The sequence below is a fragment of the Lampris incognitus genome, chromosome 7, assembly GCF_029633865.1.
Source record: "Lampris incognitus isolate fLamInc1 chromosome 7, fLamInc1.hap2, whole genome shotgun sequence".
In the NCBI taxonomy this organism is placed as follows: Eukaryota; Metazoa; Chordata; class Actinopteri; order Lampriformes; family Lampridae; genus Lampris; species Lampris incognitus.
The window spans coordinates 52685729-52698258 of NC_079217.1; the positions used below are offsets into that span (position 1 = coordinate 52685729).

The 12530-nt window shown below is 46.1% G+C and overlaps 1 protein-coding gene across 1 annotated transcript in view; it reads left to right on the top strand.

The window, feature by feature from the left end:
• LOC130115761 (F-BAR and double SH3 domains protein 2-like) overlaps nt 1–12530 on the top strand; it is a 129890-nt gene that overhangs the window by 79257 nt on the left and 38103 nt on the right. Inside the window, exon 8 of the mRNA XM_056283578.1 lies at nt 5511–5639. Within this exon, the coding sequence (XP_056139553.1) occupies nt 5511–5639 (129 nt within the window). The remainder of the gene's footprint in view (nt 1–5510; nt 5640–12530) is intronic.

Consider the following 12530-nt stretch of genomic DNA (forward strand, 5'->3'; position numbering starts at 1 on the left):
ATGAGAGACCACCTTGCTGAATTTTCTCACTGGGCTTCAAAACAGTCCAATGGAGCAACTGTTTAAGCCTTCAAAAACCATCGTATATCCCCTTTTCGAAAAAGGGAAGCTCATATTTTCACGTGTTTGACATTCAGAATATTTTTTGAGGAACAAAATTTGACTTGACTGGGTATTATGTTTTGCTGTTGACGCAGCACATTCCAACCATCTGTAAACTTCCTCACTTATGAGAGCGGGAAGTCCTGTATCCTGGAAGTCATGCAGCCTAGACGTCCCGTAGCGATACCTACAAACACATTCTTTCAGAGTATACTGGCATGTTGTTGCAAGGAAATCCTATTTGCGGACTTGACCAATAAAATCAATTTAATCTGATAAAAAGCATGGTTTGTGACTTTTTTCATTGGAACATATTAATATGGGTCTGACTATACTGTGAGCTTCCTGTTTTTGAAATAGAAATACTATATCATGGTTTTTGAAACCATCAATGAGTCCCCTACTAGACTGTGCTGAAGCCCAGTGAGAAGATACACCAAAGTGGTATGTTTCTCAATACTGAAGTTGTCAGTGACGTTTTTAGCCTCTCTAAGGACAGTCTGTAAGGATGGCAGCGTCAAACTGTGTCTGTCACTCAGTCTGTTCACCACTTTGGTCACATAGATTATAAGGAGTTAGATTACAGTCATTTAGCCGACGCTTTTATCCAAAGCGACTTACAATAAGTGCATTTAATGTAGGAAATCAGGAGAACTACTAGTCATCAGAGGTCATAAGTGCATCGTCTCTCTAAACAAGCATCTAAGAGCAAAACCGGTGCTAAAGTAAAAGCGCAAGAAAGAGAATTTTTTTAAAAATGAATCAATACAGTAAGTGCTAAGACCAGGTAACAGGGTAGTAGTTCTTGAAGAGACGAGTTTTCAACCTGCGCCGAAAATGGGCCGCGACTCCGCTATCCTGACATCAGTGGGGAGTTCATTCCACCACTGTGGAGCCAGGACGGAAAAGAGCCATGACCGGGTCGATCGGCAGCAGGGGCCTCTGAGTGGCAGGGTAACCAGGCGTCCCGAGGCAGCAGAGCGAAGTGGTCGAGTGGGGGTGTAGGGCTTGACCATGGCCTGGAGATAGGAAGGAGCTGTTCCTTTCATTGCCCTGTAGGCTAGCACCAGAGTCTTAAACTGGATGCGAGCAGCTACTGGCAGCCAGTGTAGGGAGATGAGAAGGAGTTTGTGGGAGAACTTAGGGCGGTTGAACACCAGATGAGCTGCAGCTTTCTGAACAAGCTCCAGAGGTCTGATGGCTGACACTGGGGTGTCAGCAAGGAGGGAGTTGCCATAGTCCAGCCGGGAGATGACCAGAACCTGGATGAGCACCTGTGCCGTCTCATCGGTGAGGAATGGGCAAATCCTCCTCATGTTATAGAGGAGGAATCTGCAGGAGCGAGCAACCAATGCAACGTTTTCAGCAAACAATAGTTGGTCGTCCAGGATCACACCCGGATTCCTTGCAGTCTGAGTTGGTGTCATCACCACGGTGTTGTCAGTGGTGATGGCCAGGTCTCAGTGTGGGCAACCTTTCTCCGGGAGGAACATCAGCTCTGTCTTGTCCAGATTGAGCTTCAGGTGGTGTTTCGCCATCCACTATGAGATGTCAGTCAAGCACACAGCAGTGCGTGTCTCTACTTGTGTCAGAGGGAGGAAAGGACAAGATCAGCTGGGTGTCATCGGCATAACAATGGTAAGAGAAGTCATGCGAGCGAATAACAGAACCCAGGGAGAAAAGGAGAGGACCCAGAACCGAACCTTGTGGAATGCCTGTAGTCAGTCTGCGAGGCTCCGACACAGATCCCCTCCATGTCACCTGGTAGGAGCGACCCGTCAGGTAGGATGCAAACATTGAGAGTGCAGAGCCTGTGACACCCAGCCCCTCGAGGGTAGAGAGGAGGATCTGGTGGTTCACTGTGTCGAACGCAGCTGACAGGTCCAGGAGTATCAGGACAGAGGAGAGAGAGTTTGCTCTCACAGAGTGCAGCGATTCTGTCACTGCAAGGAGGGCCGTCTCTATTGAGTGACCCACCTTGAACCCAGACTGGTTGGGGTCCAGGAGGTTGTTCTGGTGGAGGTACAAAGAAAGTTGGTTAAAGACAGCATGTTCGAAAGTTTTCGGTAGAAAGGGTAGAAGGGAAACCGGTCTGTAGTTTTTGACATCAGAGGGGTTAAGTGATGGTTTCTTGAGAAGGGGGGTGACTCCATCAGTCTTGAAAGCATCCTGCCTGGAGGGAGGTGTTGATGAGGTGGGTTAGAAAGGGAAGGAGTTCAGGTGCTATAGGCTGAAGAGGGGAGGGGACTGGGTCAAGGGAGAATGTGGTGGGGCGACTGGATGTGATGAGGTTGAGGACCTCATCGGGGGAGAGGGGAGCGAGGGGGGATAGGGTGGGACGCGGAGAGGTGAGGGAGGGAGGGTGCAGAGGGTGGGCTAGTGCAAGCAGCACTAACCAGGTGGTGAGAAAAGGATGATCTGATGTCGTTTACCTTCTTGTCAAACAAGTTAGTGAAATCATCAAGGAGAAGGGAGGAAATAGGAGGAGGAGGTGGGGGTTGAAGAAGTGTAAAGAAGGTTTCAAAGAGTTTCTTAGGATTAGAGGCAGAGGATAGGATTTTAGAGCGATAGAAGGCAGCCTTAGCAGCAGAAAGGGAGGAGGAGAAAGTGGAAAGAAGAGATTGCAAGTTGAGAAGGTCCTCTGGGAGTTTGCCTTTTCTCCATTTGCGCTCTGCCACTCTTATGCTGTGTTCACACCGAAAGACACAAAATAATTCGCATCGCTCTACTCGCGTGAATGTGCGTGAGATGTCGCAGACTTTTATTTTGTCGCGCCACAAAAACACTCGCGCTACAGAACGGGAAAAAGGAGGGGCTAGTGTTATATATACCGACAACGTCTTTCCGCCATTTGTGTCCGTCATTAACCATGGCTGGTATACTGCGAATTGCTGCTCTGTATCTGTTGTTGAGAAGGTCCCTCAGGAGAACCAAACGCCATCGTGTGTGGGTTCATGAGACGATCAGGAGACGCCGAGAGCTCTGGGAATTTCACCGCCTCGTTTCTCTCAGTTTTTTCGAGTGAACAAGCGGGAATCGTGACGTCCGTCGACTCTCGACACTGATTGGCTTTCGCGCCCAGCGTCAGCGCGAAAATGTCGCTGCAAAATCGCCTCGAGCGATTGTCGCTCCGCATCATCGTGTCGCTCCTACAGTGCGAATCGCGTCGCCCGGAGCGACAGAGCGACTTGTCGCCCCTCGTCGCGCGTCTGCATTGACTTTGTATGTAATCTCGTCGCGCGAAACTATTTTGTGTCTTTCGGTGTGAACACGGCTTTAGGCTCCGTCTGTCAGTACGTACTGAGTCGGACAGCCAAGGGGCAGGTGGAGTCGGGCGTGCAGGCCTGAAGGTGAGGGGACAGAGATTGTCCAGAGAAGAGGAGAGGGTAGAGAGAAGAAGATCAGTAGCAGTGTTAGGGGGTAGGAGAGAGAAAGATTCAGGTGTAGGGAGGATAGAGGTAACAGAAAGAAAGATCAGTGGTGGAGAGGTGTCAACAGGTGGAAACCATGTGGGTAGGGAGAGGGGTGAAGAGAGTAGGGCATGAAATAGTGGTCAGAGAGATGGAGGGGAGTAACAGAGAGATTGGAAATAGAACAGTGTCTAGTAAAGATAAGGTCCAGATGGTTGCCAGCCTTGTGGGTAGGGGGAGAGGTGAAGGTCAAAAGGAGGAGAGGAAAGGGAGAAGAGGATCTAGCTTGTCAGTGTGGATGTTGAAGTCATCGAGAAGGATAAGTGCAGAGTCATCAACAGGGAAGCACGAGACAAGTGTGTCAAGCTCCTCCAGAAACTCACCAAGGGGGCCTGGTGTGCGGTACACAACCACAATGGTGAGTTTGACTGGATAAGAGACAGTAACAGCATGAAATTCAAGTGGGCGGAGAAAGTTGTGGAATGGAAACAAGAGAGTATTTCCATCTCAGGGAGATTAGCAGGCCAGTACCACCACCTCGCCTCCCAGCTCTGGGAGTGTGAGAAAAAGAGTACACATCAGACAGAGCTGCGGGTGTGGTAGTATTTTCTGGCATGATCCAGGTTTCAGTTAGAGCAAGAAATTTGAGGGAGAGCAAGGATGCGTAGCCTGAGATAAACTCAGCTTTCGGCACCACAGACTGGCAATTCCAGATTCCTCCCATCACCACTTGCTCAACGTGAGTAGAGATAGTGGGATAGATGAGATTGGTAGGGTCACAGCGCCTAGGAGTGACCCAATGTCTACGCCAGCCCCGGGAAGAGGAAAGGGAAGGAATGCGAAGGAAACACATAGTCTATACTAGGTACACAAAATACAGATGACTGACCGGATCTAAAAAGAGCAATCCTTGCTTGACGAAACCTTGGCTTGAAAAAGTCACGCTTGCCTTTGTTTTTCAAGCCTTCATTCAGCCTAGACCTGTTTGCCCCCGGCTTGTTTGCCTGTCATGTGGAAGCGTAGCAGCAGTAATTTAAAGAACACTGATTGCTAATTGTCTGCCAGGAGTGCAGGCCACACCCTGGCCACTTAACACCCAATTGGCCCAAGAAGTAAACTGAAACTAGGCCTATTGCCCAGAAACTGGTCACTTATGTAAAACTCTATCAAACCTCACACAAAACTTTTAAAACTGCAACCAGCAAGTTACCAAGGAATATATTTATAAGCTAAAAGGATAACTAAGTCAAAACAGCTAGGCAACAAGAAATATTTAAAGACACACTAGGTGAAAAACAGCTACAGCTACACCTAGAGTTGTACCCATTGCTCCTGCTAGAGGGCCTGACTGGGGCTTCACTCTTACTCCTACGAGGACCATCCACTTATGAGAACTTTGCCTTCTTTAGGCATCCAGAAAATGCCAAAGTGATACGAGTGTGAAATCTGCATCGTGGACTGCATCATTATTTTAAAAAGAAAAAAGAAAAAATTCAGCAACCCTCTCAGTAATTCAGTAATTGTAACATTTTTCTTGTGATGGGGTGAACACTACCTAAAGCTGCTGAAGTCACCATTGTTGGTGTGTACTAAACATTGCTAGGGTTACAGGCATTATACATGGCTATCACAAGATTGGCTAAGGGAATTGACTCAATTTACCAAATACACACAGTGCTCATTGTACTCCTCTCAGCTGTAATTTGTACAGCACATCTTGTACAGCACTGTCATTCATATACAGTTGTCAATCCCAAACTCGGAAACAAACACAGCATGACTGGAGACTTAAAATGGGCCATGTCTCTATTTCACTCACAGCAGTACTGCCATACATTAATGAATGTTGGTCAAAGAAGGAGACTGAATTTACCTCAGCTGGACTCTTCATTACAATAAGGTTAAAGCCTCAAACTGTATCTCAACCCAAACCCTTTGTTTTTTCTTTGTCACCCTCTGTCTCTGACCCTCTGTCTCTCTCTTTGTCTCTTTCCTCAGTTGAAAGCTAAGAGGAGTGACTGTAACTCCAAAGCCACCCAGGCTAGGAATGACTACCTGCTCACGCTAGCTGCCGCTAACTCTCACCACGACCGCTACTACCATACAGATTTATTGCACTGCATACAGGTATGTCCAGAAAAAGATATAGATTCAGGGATGGCTGGTATAAATGGTTTAACAGCGCTCTCCCTATCTTTTACAATAAAGCTGAGAAAATTATTGTTAAAAAAAACCCTTAGAAGAGATTGTTTTAAACTTTGGTGGAACCTAGAGCAGCAACAACACCAAATAGTCACATGAAAAACACATGATGTATCTAAATGGGCTTATTTTTAATAGCCCAAACACAGTAGCATCAGCTTCCGTTCATCTTCATAGTAAGTGAGTGACAGGAGTTGTGCCATGCCCCCTTGATTTGCTGCTCATTTGGGCTAAATTCATTCAGCCCTCAGGCCACTGACTTTTGACCAATGACAGCGGACGTGCAGAATAACGGCACAGTGAGGTGCTACTTGTGCGAGAGTAGGGAGGGGAAGGAACGTGGGCGTTGCACGAACAAGCTGGATTATTAACTTTATCATCCATTTTCTTCAAAAACTCTGGAGGAAAATAATAGAAGTGGTGAGACTGGGGACAAATTCACTTTTGTGGATTTGAGACGTTTATCCAGCAAAATTAGGAAACGTGTGTGTGTGTGTGAGAGAGAGAGAGAGAGAGAGAGAGAGAGAGAGAGACAGATACAGATACAGATACAGAGAGTTTTTTGGCATCAGGCCATTTTTGTGGGTACTTCTCTTTAGTGGTGCTGTAGAGCATATGCTATAACAAGGTATATAGTGTTGTTGCTGTAACTTGGTATCTCGGGTGTGATGCTGCTGTGGTTTAGCGTGAACTATTGATGGGTATAATGCATGTGTTAGCCCACCCACCCAATATCACCACCAGCCATCACTGGATAAATTAATAGATAAGGTAATTGAGACTGATAGCTGGGAATTGTGGTTTGGTTACCTATCTATCTATCTATCTATCTATCTATCTATCTATCTATCTATCTATCTATCTATCTATCTATCTATCTATCTATCTATCTATCTATCTATCTATCTATCTATCTATCTATCTACCTATCTATCTATCTATCTATCTATCTATCTATCTATCTATGTTTGGTTATCTATCCATCTATCTGTCTATCTATCGATCGATTGATGTTTGTTTATCGATCTATCTATCTATCTATCTATCTATCTATCTATCTATCTATCTATCTATCTATCTATCTATCTATCTATCTATCTATCTATCTATGTTTGGTTATCTATCTATCTGTCTATCTGGCTGCCATGGTGTTGAGTGTGGAATATAAGGGTTTGGGCAATGATTGTCCAAATAATCCACATGTTATTGCTGTTACACTGCCAGCATATAATAGACTTACTTCATGGACACTGGGCGGTACAAGCGCAGTACCTTTCTCCTGATATGTTTAGATTCAATGCATTTTAGTGATGCATTTAATGATGCACAGGGAAATAAAATTGTTGAAGAAGCAGAGAGGTGTGCACAGTAGATAGTAACAGTGGAAACCAAACAAAGGTATCAAAAAAAAAAGTAAAGACGGCAGAAATTCTTGCCCTTGGAGCAAGAATAGGAAAAAGACTTTACATGTTTATGAACATTAACTGAACAACTACAAAGCTTAAAAGAAATGCAGTGTTTTTTTAAGGTAGCTTGTGACTTCAAGTTCAAATTTATCTATAGTGCGATGCCTCTATAAATGTCTGAACACTATCTGCAGAGTTAAAATAGACAAAGAGAACACACAGAAATACACAGATTATCATAAAGTATTTTCACATTAACATTACCTTACATTAACAGAACATATTGCAGTCAATTTCCTGGTAAACGTAACAGCTTCTATTCGCAAAACAACACCTTTGCGTTGTTTTACCACTTTGTGACTGTTCGTGCACCACCACCAGTACCGCTCAAGCCCTCTTTTGCTGTTTCCCTGAAATTACGTTTAAGTCTTGGAACAGAGGGTTAGAGCTGCCTACTAATCTCTTCATCCACTCTCATTTTAAACAGCATCTTAAGCTCAGAGTCTGAACAGTTTGCCATTTCTGCCAAGCGATAACTGTTTGTGACAAAACTATTCTTTTTCGAGTGTATCGCACTGTGAATGTTTGAACGCAACAGACCTGCAAACACCTGTCAAGTAAATAGACACCGATGTGTCTGCATGGCGGGAGAGAAAACACTGTCATGAATATGGCGAGGGGAATCCTTATTTTTCGTTTTTGACCTTTTTTCCCCAGGATAAATGGTTTTCGGGGTGCCCTGGTTTCATGATCTTTTTTAATTGGATTTATGCAGTCACCATCACAGAAAGTTGAATCAGTTCATTGGGACACAACATTTGTCGAGAGAAACGTTTCATCACTCATCTAAGTGACCTCTTCGGTCTCAGCTGACTGCAGGTATCCCCACCCCTTATAAACAATACAGTGGCATAACGACCGAAACCAACGATCGGTTTCATATGCAAATTACCGTGACCATTAACTAGCGTTTCAGTGGCCATGTGTACTATTCAAAGAGGATGCTCCCCCTCAGTTCAGGGATGGTCGTTCCCTCTTCACATAGTTGGCCTCTTTGACTCCCTGTTCAAATCAGCGTTCCTCCCCATTAAGGATGTGCACATCCTCATCCTTGAAAGAGTGGCCCCTGGCCTGTAGATGGGTGTAGACTGCGGAGTCCTGGCCTGACGTGTCAGCTGCACTCAGAATGCATACTTCCTGCTAATCCTCAATTAGATACTGTAGCGAATTTGGGGGGCACTCGGGAACCGCCACAGCTGGGACGTGAACCCACATCTCCTGCACCGCAAGTGACAACGCTAACCAGTCGACTAAAGGGTCCGACCTGTTTGCCAAGGGCTACCGAGCCTATTCATCCGCGATCGTTACATTACCCCCCTGCTTTGGGAAGCGCATCCAATGGAGGGGACCGCCACAGCCGGGATGCGAACTCAGATTTCCCGCACCGCGGGCGACAACGTTAACCAGTTGACTAAAGGGTTCGACCAGTTAGCCAAGGACTACCAAGCCTATTCATCTGTGATTGTTACATTACCCCCTTCCATCAGGAAGGGCGTCCCCGGCCGAACCGTCACAGCCGGGGCACGAACTCGTGTATTCCGCACCGCAAGCGACATCGCTAACCGCTCGACTAAAGGGTCTGACTCGTTAGCCAAAGGCTACCGTGTCTACTTATTTGTGTACGTTACACGACCCCCCTCCTTCGGGAAACTTCTGAAGTAGGAAGGAGGGGGGTAGTGTAACATACACGAATAAGTAGACACGTTTGCCCTTGGCTAACGGGTCGGACCCTTTAGTCGACTGGTTAATGTTGTCGCCCGTGGTGCGGGAGATCTGAGTTCGCATCCCGGCCGTGATTGTCCGGCCGGGCCGCCCCCCGACCGAATTCACAACATTGGTGTCAGAAGTGGGGTTGTGAGATCCTGAAGGACCATGAGGCCATCGGAAGCGTTTCCTGGCGGAGAGGGGGAGTGTAACGTACACGAATAAGTCGACATGTTAGGCCTTGGCTAACGGGTCGGACCCGTCGCATTGTCGCCTGTGGTGTGTGAGCCACAGGTTCGCATCCCAGCTGTGATGGTCTGGCTGGGCTGCCCCCCAAATTCGCTACAATACTTTATTTATAGAAAATGTGTTAATTTGCATCTGGCTCTACCTCAAAATGCACACATAGAAAATCATGAGCTATGTGTACTTTATGAGTACAATAAGCATAAGTAAATAGTGAAAAAGGTCAAAAAGGCTCTCTTGCACCATTCTCTGGAGTACATCTCTGACGGATCCGTGACCATTACTTCCGCTGGCGGCAGCTGCTGCAGACGGCGGCTCTGATGAAGACGCTGTGTACACTAAAGAAACCACAACAGCTGTCAGTCTCACCCGGCTCTGGCTTTGACACGCCATCCTGAACTCCATCATATAACCGGGAACATAATCGTCCAGTCTAAAAGGAGCGCCACACGCGACTGCATTTTTCTTAACAGATGCGGCAGTGAAATCCCATCTCTTCACCTGCACAAAACGCACCCACGCAAGAAAGCAAGCATGGTTCCTTTTCCTGTTGAGAAAATTGTGGACTTGATGTCCTGACAGGCTGGAGTTTGTGCAACGTGCACAAACCCTATAATATACCATGATGATAAATGGTGAAATACAATATAAATCTACTGAAAAAAACACTAACTCACTCTAACACAACCTCTCAGACTCACTACCCCCCCCTACTGCACATTGAGCTGAGGCAGTGCCGAGGAGACCGACTCCGCTTTGTGACGTAACATGACGCGATGTTGGAAAAAAAGGCGTTTTTACAAGCTTTGCTAAAAACGGCCATTTTTTTTCCCTCTGAATTTTTGCCCTTATGTCTCGTAAAATATTTAGTCCTGCATTAACTTCAAATTGTCATTTGCAGGTCATTTTCATGGTAAATTTCGGGGGGGGAAAATTGACCTACAATATGCACTTTAAGAGGGTGCATGTGTCTATACAGTAATAACCAGACTAAAGCAGAGGCAGCAGTCACACTCACCCAACCAACATACACACATACCGACAGAAGTCACAAATGCACTTTCTTTTTTTCTTCTTTGGACCCCCCCCCCCCATTTTCTCCCCAATTGTACTTGGCCCCACCCTTCTGAGCCATCCCGGTCATTGCACCACCCCTTCTGCCGATCCGGGGAGGGCTGCAGACTACCACATGCCTCCTCCGATACATGAGGAGTCGCCAGCTGCTTCTTTTCACCTGACAGTGAGGAGTTTCACCAGGTGGGACATAGTGTGTGGGAGGATCACGCTATTCCCCTCAGTCCCCCCCGAACAGGCGCCCTAACCGACCAGAGGAGGCGCTAGTGCAGTGACTAGGACACATACCCATATCCAGCTTCCCACCCGTAGACACGGCCGATTGTGTCTTTAGGGACGCCCGACCAAGCCGGAGCTAACACGGGGATTCGAACCAGCGATCCCCGTATTGGTAGGGAACGGAATAGACCGCCACTCCGACCGGACACCCGCAAAAGCACTTTAAACAATAGAATAGGGCACACATGAGCGACATCTGAGCAGTCCTCATAGGATGTATGCAAACTTGCTGTCAGTGATGTTGCATCATGTTGTGCAGGTAAGTGTAGGAGTAAGCCGTGAATCAGAGACGCTTTGAGTCCTGCAAGTCTCTCACTTGATCGGTTAATCCAATACAAGTAGCGTTTTGTCACGCTGTAGCCATGATGTAAATGACACTGTCAGCACAGATGTTGCTGCAGCTGGACACGCACATGCACGTTAGAGCAGCGTTTCTCAAACCTCTCCTGGAGGACCACTTGTCCTGCATGTTTTAGATCTCTCCCTGCTCCAAACACACCCGATTTAAATGATCAGTTTTGTTATTAGGCAGCTTCGGGGGGCTCATAACGAGTTGATCATTTGACTCAGCTGTGTTGGAGCAGGGAAAGATCTAAAACATGCAGGACAAGTGGTCCTCCAGGAGAGGTTTGAGAAACGCTGCGTTAGAGAACAACAAGCGCAGCCATCAGCCCTGTGGAGTTGCTCTCTTTCTCTCTCTACCGTCCCATCTCAATTGCTTTCTGTCTCGCGAGCTATCTGTTTTATTTCTATATCTCTTGATCACTTTTCCTCCTCTAGCGCTAGCTCACATCTCAGTATTTGCATGTCCCTCTCTGTCACCAAGTAAACATATTTAGAGTCTACCCTCTAGACTGACGCTCACGAAAACTCATTGGCACACAGACAAAGACACTTGAGGGACACACACTACACACACACACACACACACACACACACAATGACAGCTTGCCCTCTAGTCTGGCAAGTACACATCAGCAGCTGTATGATGACTCTAGATCAGCAGGGTAGCATTAAGTGTCTTGATAAAATCATGCTCTTAAAAAGCAAATATTCAGTCACACACACAAAGGCAAACATATTTAATCATATAAACACACACATACACACAAATATAAGCGTATCATAATCACTATCTGGTATTTTGTTTATCTTGCCAGACATCGTGGAATTTTACTGAAGTGACTCGAGACAGCTAAAACATAAAAAACAACGACCCACATGCACACGCACTCATGAAGACATACACGTACCGGGTTCATACAGTAGCTGAAAGATGTGGCCTCCGTGAATCTACCGCGTTTTGTTTCCCTGCCTAAAATGAATGGGAGTGGGTGAAATACTGCACTAGCTCATGTATGGACAGTGGAAAACAGCTCCAGAAAACAGCTGTTTACTTTTTAGAGACTCTGTAAGCAATATCAAAATCCTAACCCACCACCTGTCTTTCACTCTTCTCACATATTCTGCTGACCCTCCTTCAGTCTGGATTTCCCCGTCTTGCTCTCCATCTCTTTCATTCCCTGTATTTTTCTCTCTTTCTTATTCTCACTGTTTTATCTCTTTCCTTCTGTTTGCCTCATTTGTTGTTTTTCTTTCTTTCTTCCTTTCACTCTTTCTTTTCCTTCCTTCCTTCCTTCCTTCCTTCCGTCCTTCCTTCCTTCCTTAGGCACCGTAAGGGCATCCGTACAACAAGGCCTTACTGAATAATAGAATAATAGAGGGTCTTTGTGACAGAAGGAAAGGTCTGCAGGCAAGACACACATGCATATGTGCATACATCCATACACACACACATGCACATAAACACACACAGACATACATGGAATGAGACAAGGCTAGAGGGGACCAATCTGCTCATTCTGTCATTCCTCCCTCCTATTTCCCCCTTCTATGGGCTTATTTTGAAGTATTTATACACAAAACCATCACAAAATGATTACAATGGCAGTTACATCTGGGGTAGAAACGTTTACCCAGCACTATACTAGAGTGGGTTTCTTGAAAAAAAAAAACTTCACATATTTTGCAACCAGCTAACTGGCCT